This window comes from Chiloscyllium plagiosum, unplaced genomic scaffold (assembly GCF_037043375.1).
Source record: "Chiloscyllium plagiosum isolate Xiang-an unplaced genomic scaffold, Cpla_swu_hap1 HiC_scaffold_14, whole genome shotgun sequence".
Taxonomy (NCBI): domain Eukaryota; kingdom Metazoa; phylum Chordata; class Chondrichthyes; order Orectolobiformes; family Hemiscylliidae; genus Chiloscyllium; species Chiloscyllium plagiosum.
Window position 1 is genome coordinate 27,154,095 of NW_028270152.1, and position 17,687 is coordinate 27,171,781.

At 39.5% G+C, this 17,687-nt stretch overlaps 1 protein-coding gene across 17 annotated transcripts in view; it reads left to right on the forward strand.

The window, feature by feature from the left end:
* The window catches only part of atp2b2 (ATPase plasma membrane Ca2+ transporting 2), an 838,415-nt gene extending 822,360 nt beyond the window's left edge, over positions 1 to 16,055 (forward strand). For 9 of the 17 annotated variants that reach the window (XM_087994228.1, XM_087994229.1, XM_043707898.2 and 6 more), the window contains 2 exons: positions 7,350 to 7,436; positions 13,434 to 16,055. In XM_087994228.1, the coding sequence (XP_087850354.1) occupies positions 7,350 to 7,436; positions 13,434 to 13,745 (399 nt within the window). In that variant the 3' untranslated portion in view covers positions 13,746 to 16,055. Of the gene's footprint in view, positions 1 to 7,349; positions 7,528 to 7,691; positions 7,746 to 13,433 lie in introns of all 17 variants that reach the window. The other 8 variants (XM_087994235.1, XM_087994241.1, XM_087994242.1 and 5 more) reach the window with 4 other exon arrangements.
* Positions 16,056 to 17,687: the final 1,632 nt, after the last annotated feature.

Consider the following 17,687-nt stretch of genomic DNA (forward strand, 5'->3'; position numbering starts at 1 on the left):
TCTACTGCAACTCCAATTTCAAGGAACTATGTTCCTGCACCCCTAGGTCCCTTTGTTTGGCAACACTCCCCAGGGCCCGACCAGTAACTGTATAAGTCCTGCCCTGGTTTGCCTTATCAAAATGCCAATCTCACATTTATCTAAATTAAACTCCGTCTGCTACTCCTCAACCGATTGGCCCATCTAATCAAGATCCTATTGTGCTCTGAGATCATCTTTCTTCACTGTCCACTCCACCACTTATTTTGGTGTCATCTAATAACTTATTAATCAGACCTCCTATATTCATTAAAAATAATTTACATAAACAATGAAAAGCAGTCAACCCAACATTAATCTTGCTGGGTCACAAGCCTCCAGTCTGAAAAGCAACCCTCTACCACTGCCCTCAGCCTCTTACCTTCAAGCTAATTTTATATCCAATTGGCTAACTCCCCTGGATGTCATGTGATCTAATCTTACTAACTAGTCAACCATGTAGAACCTTTTTGAACACTTTGCTGAAGTCCATTGACAATGTTTACTGCTCTGCCTTCATCAAACTTTTTGTCCCCTCTTCAAAAAATTCAGTTAAGTCAGTGAGATATGATTTCCCATGCACAAATCCCTAATCAGACCTTCAGGATCCCCTCCATCAATTTACTCACGACTGACAAAAGGTACTGCTGTGTCACAGTGCCAGGGGTCTGGCTTCGATTCATGCTTTGGGCACCTGTCTGTGTGGAGTTTGCACATTCTCCCCGTGTCTGTGTAGGTTTCCTCCCACAGTCTAAAGAGGTGCAGGTTAGGTGGATTTGCCATGCCAAAGTACCCATAGTGTCCAGGAGGGTGCAGGCTAGGTGGATTAGCCATGGGAAATGCACGGTTACAGAATTAGAGTGGGGGGATGGGTCTGAACGGGATGCTCTTTAAAGGGACAATGTGGACTCAATGGGACAAATGGCCTACTCCCATACTGTGGAGATTCTATGATTCAACAGTCTATAGTTCCCTTGCTTTTCCTTGCAGCCATTCTTAAGTAATGGCACCACATTTCCAGTCTTCTGCACCTGATCAGGTGTACCCGAGAACTCTGTGGGAAGCTAGAGGAGTGATTGCTGGACCTCTTGCTGAGATATAGTCACAGGTGAGATGCTGGAAGACTGGAGGTTGGCAAACGTGGTGCCAAAGTTTAAGAAGGGCGGTAAAGACGGTCCAGGGAACTATAGACCGGTGAGCCTGACCTTAGTGGTGGGCATGTTGTTGGAGGGAATCCTGAGGGACAGGATGTACTTGTATTTGGAAAGACACGGACTGATTTGGGATAGTCAACATGGCTTTATGCGTGGGAAATTATGTCTCACAAACTTGATTGAGTTTTTTGAAGAAGTAACAAAGAAGATTGATGAGGGCAGAGCAGAAGACGTGATCTATATGGACTTCAGTAAGGCATTCAACAAGGTTCCCCATGGGAGACTGATTAGCAAGGTTAGATCTCATGGAATAAAGGCAGAACTTTGTGGGCGGCACGGTGGCACAGTGGCACAGTGGTTAGCACTGCAGCCTCACAGCGCCAGAGACCCGGGTTCAATTCCCGCCTCAGGCGACTGTGTGGAGTTTGCACATTCTCCCCGTGACTGCGTGGGTTTCCTTCGGGTGCTCCCAGGTTAGGTGAATTGGCCACGCTAAATTGCCCGTAGTGTTAGGTAAGGGGTAAATGTAGGAGTTACGCTTCGGCGGGTCGGTGTGGACTTGTTGGGCCGAAGGGCCTGTTTCCACACTGTAGGTAATCTAATTCAAATTCAGGTAATCTAATTCAAACTAGCCATTTGGATACAGAACTGGCTCAAAGATGGAAGACAGAGGGTGGTGGTGGAGGGTTGTTTTTCAAACTGGAGACCTGTGACCAGTGGAGTGCCACAAGGATCGGTGCTGGGCCCTCTACTTTTTGTCATTTACATAAATGATTTGAATGTGAGCATAAGAGGTACATTTAGTAAGTTTGCAGATTACACCAAAATTGGTGGTGTTGTGGACAGCGAAGAGGGTTACTTCAGATTACAACAGGATCTTGACCAGATAGGCCAATGGGCTGAGAAGTGACAGATGGAGTTTAATTCAGATAAATGCGAGGTGCTGCATTTTGGGAAAGCAAATCTTAGCAGGACTTATACACTTAATGGTAAGGTCCTAGGGAGTGTTGCTGAACAAAGAGACCTTGGAGTGCAGGTTCATAGCTCCTTGAAAGTGGAGTTGCAGGTAGATAGTATAGTTAAGAAGGCGTTTGGTATGCTTTCCTTTATTGGTCAGAGTGTTGAGTACAGGAGTTGGGAGGTCATGTTGCAGCTGTACAGGACATTGGTTAGGCCACTGTTGGAATATTGCATGCAATTCTGGTCTCCTTCCTATTGGAAAGATGTTGTGAAACTTGAAAGGGTTCAGAAAAGATTTAGAAGGATGTTGCCAGGGTTGGAGGATTTGAGCTATAGGGAGAGGCTGAACAGGCTGGGGCTGTTTTCACTGGAGCATCAGAGGCTGAGGGGTGACCTTATAGAAGTTTACAAAATTATGAGGGGCATGGATAGGATAAATAGACAAAGTATTTTCCCTGGGATCGGGGAGTCCAGAACTAGAGGGCATAGGTTTAGGGTGAGAGGGGAAAGATATAAAAGAGACCTAAGAGGCAACTTTTTCACGCAGAGGGTGGTACGTGTATGGAATGAGCTGCCAGACGATGTGGTGGAGGCTGGTACAATTGCAACATTTAAGAGGCATTTGGATGGGTATATGAATAGGAAGGGTTTGGAGGGATATGGGCCAGGTGCTGGCAGGTGGGACTAGATTGGGTTGGGATATCTGGTCGGCATGTATAGTTTGGACCGAAGGGTCTGTTTCCTTGCTGTACATCTCTATGACTCTATGACCTGATGCATGGCTGTTGATGATGCAAATATCTCGAGAAAATAACCACAGAGCAAAGTTCTCTCAAAACTTAGCTAATGCACAGCCACAGGGAGGGTCTGCATACAGTGAGTGGTGTGTGGATACATTGATTCTGGGTTCCAGAAGTCTCCAATGTCCACGTAAAAGCAAAAAAAACTTTGAGAGGATGTAGGCAGTGAGGTATCAGAATGTGAGTTGGTGGAGGGTGCAGGAGGCAGCCTTTGCTGGTGGCTCGTCTAAGGGATCTGCTGTCTTCCTCAGAGGTGGAGGAGAGATGCCTCGTGGGGAGGTTCTTTTGACAGGTGGATGTCCCATTGGTACCTGCCAAACACAAAAGAAGGAAAGCACCAAGACTGAGGGTTCAAACTTCTGGCAGGTGAACATACATTGACAGTGGGGTTAATATGAGAATTGCAGTACAATGAACAATGCTGGCAACCAAGTGAGAACCAAAGACTAAGAATCTGTCCTCATAGAGGCTGAGGAGCCAAATGTTGGACTCAGCCCCATCAGCCAGATAGTGGGCTATTTGCTGCTGTCATGAGAGGGAGGGCAGGATTGAGTGAGATGACATTTGGTGTTCAGCTGTCAGTGCGGGGAAAGGTGGGTGGGTGTAGCTGGGCAGCACAAAGAGCATGCAGCTGCATGATATGGCAGTTACGCTCTTCCTCTTTTGCCCCCTGATTTCATTAGGATGTTTTGAGTGTCTTAGATTGTGAAAACAAATACTAAAAATATTTTTTCAGTCTTTGAGCTGAACCTTGCAGTTTTTTGGCTGAGTGCCAGTTGCCTCATATTTCGTGGAGAGTGTCTCACTGTGAAGCCAGGCGAGATGTCATGCAGTATGTTAACAAACTCACCCATTAACTACCTACCCCATCTCTAGGGCACTCCGCTTGCCTCATTCTAGTCCCATTTGACCACCTGCCACTGGCTGGGTATCGTGGAACTGATTGGCAACCCCGATACCCTGGCCATCTTTGAAAACCCGTTGTGGAGCCGAGCAAGCCCTGTGAGTTCAGAGTTGCCCTGCTCTAATCTAGACTCTGCATGGTTCATGACCTGTCAGAAACAAGAAAATTGGCGTTCACCTTGAGGACAGGAACTCTGAGTTTTTGGTGCTCAGGGTTATGCAGAGGCTGGATAAGGTCTTCTCTGTCTCGCAGAGGAGTTCAGAACCATAGAACCATAAAATATCAAATGTAAGAGCAGAATTAGACCATTTGCCCCACTGAGCCTGCTCAGCCATTCAATCATAGCTCATGTATTTCTCAACCCACATTCTCCTGCCTTTTCCTCTTGACCCCCTTACCAATCAAGACCTATCTCTCTCTTAAATAGCCTCAATGTCTTGACCTCCACAGTCTTCTGTGACATTGAGTTCCACAAATTAACCATTTTTACTCAATTGTAATACCTTTGAATTTGATTCCAGTTTCTCCCTCTCAAAGTGCAGAATAAATTGTGTCATACCATATGGTCACTGCTGCCTTTCTTAAGGTTTCTTCTCGGCAAGCTCCCTAATCAAGTCTACCTTATTGCTCATTGCCAAATCTGGAATTGACTGTTCCCTCGTGGGTCCTACCAGAAGCTAAAAATTCGTAGACATTCCACGATTTTCTTTTCCTAGTCTACGTGCATGTTGAAGTCCCCCATGATTCAGGTGGAGCCCGTCCCATCAGAAGAGCTCCCTCCTTCCCTGATATTAATGTCAATGTCTCATGAATTTGAGCCAGTTTCTCCCACACCAATCTTTGAACCATGCATTTATTTCTTTAATTTTGTTGACCCTGTGCCAACTTGCTCATGGCTGAGGTAGTAATTCTAAGATTATTACCTTTCTGGTTCTAAATTAGCCCTTAACTGCTTATAGTGCCTCAGCTGCACTTCCTTCTTCTTTGTGACTATATCATTGCTGCATAATGGACCATGACAACTGGATCCTTCCCCTCCCACTCCAAGTTCCTCTGCAGCCCAGATCAGATAGTCTGAACCCTGATGCCAGGCAGGCAACACATCCTTTGGGACTCTCGATCCTAGCACAGACAACAATTTCTATTTCCCTGCCTAGGCGACAATGAGGTCTGCAGATGCTGGAGATCAGAGTTGAGAATGTCTTGCTGGAAAAGAACAGCAGGTCAGGCGGCATCGGAGGAGCAGGAAAATTGATGTTTCAGGCTGGAGCCCTTCATCAGTTCTTCATACAACAATCTCTGATTACAATTACATTTCTCTTTTCTCCCACCTCTTGATTGGCTCCCTGTACGACAGTGCTATAGTCAATTTGTTCATCCACTCTACAAACTCCACCCTCATCCACACAGGGAGCAAGAGACTCAAATCTGTTGGACAAGCTCAAAGGCAGATGCTCCTTCAGCACTACCTCTTGGATCCCTCTACCTGGCTTCCTCGTAGTCACACCCGCCTGTCCCTGACCACTGAATTCAAGGTAGTTATTTTAAGGGGTGTGACTGCCTCCTGAAACACAGCGTCCAAGTAACTCTCCCCCGTCCTGATCTGGCACAGTTACAACACATTACTTGGCCCTGAATCTTGATTTTAATTACTTAGTTCTCGATTTGATTTTTAAAAATTTCATACTGTTTGTAGTCTCCCCTTTCCTGACGAAGGGCTTATGCCCGAAATGTCGATTCTCCTGCTCCTTGGATGCTGCCTGACCTGCCGTGCTTTTCAAGCACCATACTCTTCAACTCTGATATCCAGCATCTGCAGTCCTCACTTTCTCCTAGTACGTTTCATTTATTGTCATATTTATTCCAAAGCTTCACAAGTAATTCCTATTATGTTGCTTTCCAGTGTTTTTAAACATCATGTTGAAGCTTTCAGTTTATCTATATTCCCTCAGTCCCTTCTGCAACCCTTACAGAAGCAGTTTACCAGTGTAGCACTAAATAGGAAGCAGTGATCCAATTCAGAAAAAAACTTGCTCAACTATTTGTGAAGCATAGTTTTTAATTTCCAACACAAGAATATTACTTTGTGTAGAAGGTTTGCATTTCAAAGAAGATTAGATAGTGAAAGTAACAGATTCACTGCCTATTCTGAAATTCGAAAAGTACTTGTAGGTGGGTTTTGAGGGGTTTCTCCTGATCTTATTCCATAAGCTTCACTGAAACTCCACTGGAGAACCCCCATTGATGTTGTGGACACTTGTGTTCAAGAAGGTCTTTAATCCTTTGAGGATTGCAGTAATATTTGTGTGTCAACATGAAGGTTATAATTTACTTGCTGTTTTTAATGTATTCAAAACAAAATAGAATTTCAAACTAATGTGTATATTATTCTGGAAGAGTTACTAATTTTTCAAAATGGTTTCCAATTTCCTCTCCTCCCTAATTTGGTGACTCATTCTGGATTCTCTGGGCAGTTCAAACCAGAGAATATAACTCTTCATGTCAGCAGGATATAATGCATTCTACTCAGAAGTGGGAAGATTAATTACTTCAACTTCCTATCTAGTAATACTAAAGTCTCTATTCCTTCCAACCGAGGTTAGTTAACTGAATTTGCAACAATAACGAGGTCTATTTTTATTAATTTGAAGAAACATACTGAGGCACTGTCAAGCCTTTATGGGTTGGGCTACTGTTTGATCCAGCTGAGTTAATGAAGGAATCAATTGCTGTATATTTTAAAATTGATGTTTTGATAATTAATTGTTAAGAAAAATGTGAAACCATAAGGAGACATGCTCTCCACAATATATACTTGCAATAATTTGCTCACGTTCAAAGCTTTCTCCGCTAGCAAATGAGAGTGTACAAAATTGGAAATTTAGCCTTAATAAAATTACAAGTTTATTTATGCCCTGTGTATTCAAATTTCAGCTTCATTTTATTGAGAAAAACAAAATGAAGGAGGTGTTATTGTTGAAAAATTGTTGGTTTCCATAGTCTGCAATGAATAAATAGTGACACAATACTGAAATTTATTCAACCAAATTGTGCTCATAGAGAATTACAGTTTTTTCACATTATTTGTCTTTTAATAATATTTAATAATTTTAAATTGTTAGATTTGAATTATTGCGTTGGAAGTGATAATGTGGATTATTCTCATCTGTTTTTGAGTAATTCATGTCATAACCGAAAATATATATTGCTTTAATACTGTACAAGAGAACATGGGCTAATTTTAAACACATCGGTTAATTTATTCAATCTATATTCTGGTGAAAAACCAGAAGGTGCAGGACATTTCCATGTTGGCTAATTTTGGGTTTTGTTGATTAGTCAGATTGCATTTGTTTAAATTTGCCATTATTTTGCTACAGTATTACCAAATTATTGGGACCTGCATGTTTTTTTCTTGCTAATTGAGTCCTATTTGTGCATTAGAGGTTCCCAGGCACATTAATCTTGTATCTCCACCTTGAACAAACTTTCTCATTCTCTCCTTCATTACAGATCGAAGTAGTGAATACATTCAAGAGTGGCACTTCCTTTCAGGGGGCTCTAAGACGGCAGTCATCCGTTACCAGCCAAAATCAAGATGTAACCAATATTTCTAGCCCTACTCACGTATCGTTATCTACTCCCAATGCTCTTTCCTCTCCTACCAGCGCTTCTGCTGCTTCTGCTGGGCGTGAGTGTGTATTCTTAATGCACAAGATGATCTTTCACATCCCCCCTCTTTGCTTTTTAACTATTTGATACTAATCATCTTGTCAGTCTTTTTGTAGAGTTCAGTATTATTTACCCCTTGGCGACCTGTTATGTGTCTGAAGTGAATGTGTTTGTTTTCTCTAGAGGACTAGACAGCCCTAGGCAAAGGGTCCAGCAGGAGGGAGTGAAATGAACGTTGTGAGTCTGACCTGAGCCTGCAATGAATGTGAACTGCTTGGGCATATGAGTCTAGACATTAGGTTTTAAAAGTGTGTGTAAACTTTCGAGTATAAGCCCTCAGACTGCCAAAAAAACCCACTTTTTTTTAATTTTACAGTGTTTCATCTGAACAATACACAGCCTCTTGCTTTTTCTCTCCTCTCATGTGGCGACTCAGACCAGGCAAACCAACAGCATGACGATAAACTTGATTTACTTAAACTATTTTTCCTTCCTTGAGAAATCTTAGACAAAGCCAATGTGGTATTCATTGACAAGGACATTCCTGAGCCTCACCTCGCCTCCTTTCTGGGTACTGAGAAGCAGAAGACGAGAAGAATAAAACCACCACATGAGAATGTCATGAAGTCTTGTCCCAAAGTCTTTTGTCAAATTACAGTACATTTTCTTGTTGTTCGTTTTTCTGTTCTGCCACAAAAAAAGTTTTTTACTCATTTTTTTTGTCCTGCCTGTGCATTGTCAGTCCTTTTTCTTATATTCTACGTTCAGGGACATTGCCTAGTTTGTAATGTGCCATGACTGCCTAGGCAGTTGCTTCCACATGGTCCCCTTCAGTCATTGTTTAACATATTGGAAATATTTTAAAATGATTAACTCGGCGTTATGTGGCAATGGTTGATTACCAATTCTCAAGTTTTAAATATTATTTTATTTAAAATATTTTTGGCTGTTCCAGTGGGATAAAGAAAAGCATGCATGCGATGTAGTATTGCATGTTTCATATTCATAGCCTGGGACAAGAGTTCCTTCAAAATCTATAAATATATTTATTGTTTAATCAAAAGAGATGTTAAGTTTGGTAACATCTCTATGCCAGTAGATGGCAAAGTTGAACACATGGTCTGGAATCCCAAGTTCAAACTCAGTACTAAAACACAAGCTAAATAATTACTCAGAATGAAAATGGACCAAAGTGGAAATGTCTATCTATGTTGTTGTTAGAAGGCAAAGCTGCATTCTAGCTATAATAGTTATTATTGTTCCCAGTGTAGGAAAAATAGAGTTGTCAAATTGGAATCAGTGAAAATTTAAAATTATCAAGAGTAGATCGAATTTTTCTTGACAGCCTGTGAATTATTTTTTCCATCAGTAATTCTGAATCTGATAAATTCTTCATTATTTTAGAATAGAAAATATATTTGTTATTCAGCTTAATTTAATGAATGGCACATACATTTTTATCAGGCAAATTGTTATACATGCTAAAACAATTTAGATTATTTAATGATAATGTTATTACACTGAAAACTAAACAGGTAGAGTAAATATTTTATTCAAAATAATTCCATTCTTTTTCTATTTGCACAGTCTTTGGATTGATATTGATGTGTACCACTGTAATTCACCTTGTGTTGCTGTCAATAGAAATAAAACTACAGTATCTTGAACTAGCTATAATTATTCTACAGCAAATTTTAAAAATCTTCAAAGCCAGCATTCAAAATCAGTTACAAGATATGATTCAAAATCAAGCAGTTCCAAGATATGATTTATCATAATAATTCAAACAAATGTTAAATGCAAAATCATTTTTTGACTCTAACAATTAACAAACCCCAAATCATAATTACTGTCATTACCTTGAACCCTATAAGAATGAATTAAAAAGAATGGACAGGAGTATGTTATAGATTCCTCGAGTCTTTTTCACTGTGAAATGAATATGGCTGATCTTTGAGCCTAACTGCACTTTCACTCTTGATCATTATTTCCCTTGATTTTTTTAGAGTCTAAAAACCTATAATGTCATCTTAGAACATCTTAATGAATGAGAACCATAGCCCTCTAGGATAGAGAATTACTAAGATTCCTAAACCTATGTAAGTGAAGAAATCTTTTCTCATCTCAGACCTAGCTATCAACTACATTATCATCAGACTATGTCCCCATGATTCTACTCTTCAGACACGATATAGCTTCCTAACACTGACCCTGTCAAACCATCTCAGAATCCTACATCACCTCTCATTGTTCCAAACTCCAATCGGTAAACACCCTTTTTACCCAGTCTTTAATGATAGGGAAACTCAGCCATCCTGGAACCAATCTAATGTTTCTCGTCAATTGTATCATTCCGAAGCTAGAGGCCACAATTATGCACATGCTTAAGTGTTTAAAGATGAGAGGGATGCAGGAGGAGATTTACTGTTTCATTCAGTCTTCAAAGCAGGGAAGATACCTCTTTTCTAGAAACAATCAGTCTTGATTCAAGTATAGAGGTGTTGCAGAATCATTCTTCTTCTGCATGTGAGCAAGAGTTATTTCAGGTGATACCAGATTGAAAAATGCAGGAAAGCCACTGCATCGTCCAAATAGGATCTGGATAAGCTTTACACAAAGTCTATTAATTGAAAACCAGGGAAATCTAAAAGATGTTTAGATGTGTCTTATACCAGATAATCAGGTGACTTGGAGGAGATGTGGTAACTAAGAGCAAGTAAAAGTAAAAAAGGGATTCCAAATGATTAAAGCATATGAAAGAAGGAAGAAACCTTTCTTTGAAGATGGAGGAAAAATATACAATTCGGTAAAGTGAGGACACCAGTCTAAAAATACTGTGTTTTACCAACCATTTTATCTAAAGTTATCATGGACCAAATTTGGTGTGGCATGGTGGTACAGTGATTAGCATTGCTCTCTCACGACACAAGGGTTGATTCCAGCCTCGGGCGACTGTCTGTGTGGAGTTTGCACATTCCCTCTATGTCTGCATGGGTTTTCTCCAGGTGCTCTGGTTTCCTCCCACATCCCAAAGATATGCAGGTTAGGTGGATTGGCCAGGCTGAATAGCTCTTAAGGGATGTTGTCCAGGGATGTGTAGGTCAGTGGATTAGCTTTGGTTAATGTGGGGTTATGGAATAGAGTAGGGGTCTGGGTGGGATGCTCTTTGAAGGGTCAGTGAGGACTCAATGGGCTGAATGCTCTGCTTCCACACTGTTGGGATTCTATGATTCTATGAAATTGGGTGATGCATTCAGCAATGGTAGTGAGCCTGACGATGTAAAGGTAGATCTAAAAGGTTTGAGATGCCTCTTGTAGGTTTCCCAAGCCTCCAAAGCACATAGGCTGCTTCTAGATGCCATGGAATATGCAAATGAATTTATTATCCTTGCCATTTCTGCTATCATTGTGGTAGCCAAAGAAATGAGTGCTGAAGGAAAGAAATGGAAACTTGATGTCTTTGCTGTAAGGTGAAAGTTGTCTCCATCATTTATTGAGAACTGAAGAAATCTAAAGGAAGATTGACGAATTTGATCATTGATATTAAGGATGTGAAAGTAGTATTGAGCTTCTTACTGGGAAGGTAAAGCTTAATGTTCTTGAAAGTGCTTCAATATTTATGGAGATCAGCATAAAGGAGAGGGACAAATATAATAGTGTTAGTTGACAATGTAGACTTCTCTATGGTTGTAAATGCTAGATCCTTAAGAAAGTGCAGAAACAGAAATTGGAACACACTTTTAGAAGTAACAAGATGTGTAAAATAATAAAGATAAACATTTTTAAGTGCATTAAAGGTATTCCTTAAAATGAAAGAATTGACCACATTGTTGAAACTTGTTAATTGTGTAAATTGCAAAAAGACCTCTTAGAAGATCAAAGCTGACCTGGTGGGACTATATAAGAGAAATCCTAACAGAATGATCAACAATGAACACACTGTAATGGAAATTTGCCGAGAAAGATTGAAGGGAATATTTTTGCTGTATTCAGTAAGTCTGCTTCTGATGAATAATTGCCTTCTTAGACATTCCCTCAGGATTGAGGACATCTTGCTTCTGTTTTTATTCATTGAGGTTTAAGAAGGTGGATTAGTCCAACATGCAATTTAGCAGGAGGTGATCAGATAGTGAGGTAGATATTTATAGGGAGGATTGAGCGGTCTGTCCAACAGCTCAACCCGTAGCCTCTCAAAGTGTTTGCTGTCTTCCTGAATGGCCCTTCTTCAATTTGGTCAGTCACAAAGCAGGAATTTCTGAATGTTGGATCTCTGCAGGGATATTTGGAGGATATCCCTGAAATGCTTCTGCTGTCCTCCATGGAGTCTCCTGCCACAATGTGTTCCAAAAAGAGCAAATTGCTTCAGGAGTCTTTTGTAAGGCAAGCAAATGACATGTCCTGCCCAGTGTAGTGCTTCTGAGTGATTAGCTTGAGAAAGGATATTGCTGTTGGACTGCCTTTTTGGAAATGGATTTGAAGGACTTTGAAAAGACACTAATGGTGGTACTTCTGCAGAGTTTTGAGATACCTGTTGTAGGTTTCCCAAGCTTCCAAAGCACATTGGATGCTTCCATATGCCATGGACATTTTGACAACCTATCAATGAGTGATATATTATCAATAACTCTTTAAAAGCTGATTGATGTAAAGACTATTAAATATGCTTGAGGTTTTATAACAAACCAAGAAAAATTAGGTTGCAAACTATGGGCCACATTTTCATCAAGCAGATTTTTTTCTCTAAATAATGTAGGAAGTATTTATATTTTAAATAATACTGTAGATTCAAAATTAACCTGATCAACACAATACACGGTAACTTCAAATAGCTACAGAAACACGACATGAAGCTTTCATAATCATTAATTTATACAATTCTCCGCACACACGTCCCACCAAAGTAAAAAAAAACCCTTTATCATGTGACATGTTAGTTGGACATTATTTGAGTGAATTTTTAAATGAAAATCTGTAGAGAATTATAGTTATTTTGATGCTTCAGTTGGAAGTATCCAACTCTGCAGTCAGGTAGGTTTTTTTTTCCCCAGACTGCTAAATTGACACATTACAAGAGAATCTTTATTGTATTGGAATTGACTGGGATAAAGAAAGAATGTTTTAAGAACCATCACGAATATGAACAAAAATCCAAAATGGCCTACTGGAGATCTGAGATAGAACACTGGGCCTATACTCGAATGTTTACCCCATTGTGCATGGATTATGCTTGTTAGTGTTTCACATTTAACCAGGCTTTTGAATATGGCTGTCTCTATGTGCCAGATTTTACCACCTACATGTGTCCTTGTTCCGCGGCATGATCTTCTGGTGAGTCTAGCGACATGCTTCCTGGCTGCTACCATCTACATCAGCAAAATGTGGTTTCACCTCCCATTTTCCTGTTGTCTGCTCCATTCATTCTGTTCAGTGTTCATCTTCTAATGAGCTGTTACTTTGATTGGGTACCCATATAGTCTATGTATTTATATGTTGATCATATTGAATATATAAACATGTATATACCTTCAAAATGAGTTCTAAATAAATCAACTTTTCACTTTTTCTCCTTCTTACCTACTGCAAGACGTTTTTCACCATGCATGGATATACATTGCATTAATTTTTTAAGTAACAAAATAACATGGCTTTTATTAGGTTACACAGCATTGGATCTTTGCTTATTTAACCAGTGCTTTCCATGAGTTCTACAGTTGCCTTTCTTCCAGTTTTATTGCAGTTCTCACCGACCCCACTATGCACGAAACTGAGTCACATGTGTATGCTTATAAAGTCCTAGCGACTGCGGACTTCAGCTCACCGCACTGCCTTAAACAAATTCTGCCTCTCCATTATTTTTAGAAATCCCGTACTGTAGCCATCACTGGAGTCAACTTTTTACTTTTGACCTTTCTTTTTTTATTTCAGATTCGCGTCGTGAAGGCATTCCGTAGCTCTCTCTATGAAGGATTAGAGAAACCAGAGTCGAAATCCTCCATTCACAACTTCATGACTCATCCCGAGTTTAGGATAGATGACTCACAGCCACACATTCCCCTAATCGATGACACTGACATAGAAGAAGATGCTGCCCTTAAGCAAAACTCCAGTCCTCCCTCATCCCCCAACAAGAACAACAATGCTATTGATAGTGGAATCAATCTTACAACTGACACAAGTAAATCAGCTACCTCTTCTAGTCCAGGAAGCCCTCTACATAGCCTGGAAACTTCACTCTAGCTGACCATTTCTGTGAAAAAAAAACAGAACAAAAAAAAACTGCTGGCTGATAAACTGTTCTGATTGTGCTCTTCTATGCTCTGTAGCAAGAAGGGAAACTGCTGGAAGGATGATTTCTTGTTTGGCTGACCCTCCTCAAGATAGAGATCCTGCATGAATGTACATTTCCCAAATTTCACTGGAAGGACCACAACTGAGTACATCTGAGGCAATTTATCCAATCCACTGATCTGTGACTTTTGAAGTGCTTGTGCGGCATGGACTTAATTGTATAGTTTAAATTAAGACAAAAAAACTTTAAAAATTGAAGTTGCAATGCTCAACTTGCACAGTAGAATTGCACCAATTTAACAGAGGAACTTTATAAGCATTTATTAAATACCTACAAAGTTTATCTTCTTTGTTTCTTGGCATGTTGCCTTGTTTCTGCTTAATGGCTCTTACGACTTTACCTTATTTATGTCCTGAAGAGAATGTAATTTGTTTACAAAACCTGTAGATAACTTTGTTTATTTGTAGAGTATAAGTTCTGCTGATGTAGTGCAAGGAGCTCTTCTCATTGAGTACTTCTGTAATATCAAATTCTAGATGTTCCATTACAACTGTGTACTGAATTTGCCTGCTTTTTTGTTCAATATTGTAGATATTGCTAGCAGAAACAAAGAAGCCAAAATATAACAGGGAAATATTGTTTAAGTGGTATCCTAATGTTAATTGATTGTGGACAAAAATGCAGCATGGCTTCCTTTATTTCCTAGAGTATACCTTTAGGTACTAAAGTCCTCTGGATTTTTTTTTTCTTTTTTAAATAAATGCTTGAATTTTATTTTGGTCTTTCTTAGACTCGCAAAGGCCAATTTGAAATGTAATTTGATTGAGCTGTCTGCTATATATAAACATCTGCTTGTTAAACTAAGATGTTTCAAAATAACTGTAACTATCCAAGCTTGTGATGGGTTTATTAGAGCTGATTGCAAAATAAGTTATATTTGGCTTTGTCTATATGGGGAAAAGAAAATCAAAGTAGTGTTGAAATCTTGTGATATTGTGTTGATTTTTTTTCCTTTAGTGGCTTATTGGATTTTTTTAAAATCACAGCTTGAAGGCTGTCACGTTTTAGGGGAAAAATGACAAAACAATCTGGGTTGCTTTGTTTCTCTTTTGTTTTAAACAATCTTCATATTCCACACTCTCCAACTACAAATGGAACTTTCTGTGATCTATTTAGATATGCTTTGTGTGGTTTTATCAAGCTTGTCTTCCTGCAGACACCTACTAATACATTGCAGCATCTCAGCAGTATTCTTTAAATCTAGTTACTGTGCTTTCCTAAGGGGAAGCCATTAAAAGCTTATCACAAGAATGAAACAGAAGTGCTTCAAGGCAGTGCCAGCCCTATGTATTTTTTTTATCTGGGGTATTGGGGCAATGCCTACGAAGCAGTGAGCATGAAACAATCTTTGCATCATGGACAATGAAGAAACATTTTTTTTAAACTTTCATTTTGATTCTGTGACCTGTTGAAGGTCCAGTTGGAAAGATGAAACTTTTAAGAACTGTCTGTGCCCTGCTAAATAGGAACATGCCTGTAGTTCTGAGTTCAGGCATCTCTGAATTTGCCAGTAAATCCTGTGTATATGATTAACTCGCATAAAGTAAGATACATTTAAAGTAAGATAAATCTGGGCTTCTGTGAGCATGTATGTGTGACGTAGCGTTTGTTTAAAATAAAATTAGATGCGATTCCAACCAGTCACAACTACATGTCACACATTTCTTCACGAGCTACAAAGATTTTTGTTTCTTTTGGCATCTGTTTAGTGCAGGACAGCCTAAAATGAGGGAATTTAAAGGATAAATTTATTAAAGTAATTCTGCAATGCAAATATGCTTGCTTCTACATAATGTATTTATCAGCATGAGTTTTGTGAAAATAATAGTAATAATAAATTGCAGCAGTATATTTGGCAATTGGCCCTGTCTGGGCAATGATGTGTTCATCCATCTGTTTTTATGAATTTTTTACCCAGACAATAATTGTAAATAAAGAACTAAATGTCTCTGTTCATTTAATACTATGCAAAAAGGTTATGCTTTCTGATTGTTATTCTCATATTCTTACAAATGTGTTGCTGGAATGTTTGTGGTTTAAAAAGTCAGTAAACCATGTGATGTAAATTATTTTATAGTTTGAAAACCATGAACTGGCTCTTGCTGCTGACTGTCAAATGGTTAGATTATCTCGTGGCAGAAGCGCAAGTGAAAACAAACAAAAAAAATTAATAAATTCACAGAGCAGCATGAATCATACATGTCTTCACGTCACCATCCTTGCTTTGTGTCTTCTCTTCAAGCATGGGGTGAGTATCAAGACCGGCTTTAATAACCTAACTGGGGAATCAACTGTTCTAGTGCTACTGGTAAATGCCTCAGATGGCTTGGTAGTATCAGAAACTATGAAGCTCCATTGACATTTATATATAAAAGGAATCCATATAAAAGGTACCTTATGGAAAATACTGAGAAGGTAAAATTTGTTCAGATCTAAGATGATATCAGAATATGTTTTGTTGAAGAAGCAGTTTCATAATGACATACTATAATTTCTTCATATTTGAATCCTGCGTTTGTCAGGTTTAAACCAGTTAAATAGCAGGAGTTTCACCAGTGAATGCAGACAATAAGAAGAATTTTGAGAGCTTGGACTTCCTGCTGAGTCACTAGCACTTACTTTGTTTTGGGGCAACTGACAATAAAATGTTTAGCCCGAGTATTGGCTGGGACAGAGATTCTGCGCGAGGATAGAAAAGCATTTTTCGGCAAACTAGGAAGATTGACGTTCTTGACAGACTGTCAGGCAGGGGACATTCTGAAGGAGATTGCAGGATCCAGAGCTGATAGGAAACCCTCAGCCAGGTTACCAGAAACAAGTGGGTTGGGAGTCTGGGTCTTGAGAAAGTAAATAGTTGCTATCACATAGAGGGTATAAATAGATTGTGTTTAGGCTGGACCAAATTGTAGGGCAGCTCATCTGTCAGATTTGGGAAGAATGGGTCTGACGGCTGGCGAAGGTTGGCTTGATGGACTGGCCCCCAAGCAGTGCTGCAAAGGCAGTGGCCTTTACCATGAAACTGTCCTTGCCTTCTCTTAGATGCTGGTTTCAATCTGAAACATAGATTGAGGTATATAGCCTGATTAACATATTTTATGAAAGAAGTTTCCCGAGACCGAGTTTGCGTGCTCACTTAAATTAAGCCCCTTTTAGAACTGAGAGTGGGCAAGCTGAAGTTGAGTTTGAGATACTTAAAATTTTCAATTTTATCTGACTAAAATCCACTCATCTTTGGAAGTTAAAATTCTTCATTTTTAGTAAACAATGAAAACCCTTTTTCACAGGTGGTGTAATTCAGTGTAGCAATTTTTGATAACTCAATTGTGGGATTGCCAAAGCTTATCAGATCAGCTTCAGCTGAAAAGATACTATTCAAAAAGGCATGACTTTGGTAGATTGATTTTTCTTTTTCAGTGTAAACATCTGCTTTTCCTTTCAGCAATGTTGACATGAGGCTCATTCATCTCCATGGTTGAAGAGCTGATCTAACAGTACCAACTGCTGCTTGCGGGTTGGCAGGGTGGTAAATCTGGTAAAGTGTACCTTAAGGATGAGGGCTCAAAAGAACCAGGAAGATGCTGGTCAATAGAGAGACCTTACTTGAGAGCTGTTGAAACTTGAAATGCATATTCCGCAGCAAGGAAATGGAATTAAGGAAGTTTTACTGCTTACACCCCCAAAACAACGAAGAGAAAATTTGTGGAAGGAGGACCTTCCTCCAGCTTTCTGTTACTGTAATTAATAATCCCTTGAAGTAACATTGGAAATCACCTCCACCTGACTTGTGACCACATTCAGTAAGTAATGATGGCTGTACTAATTAACATGAA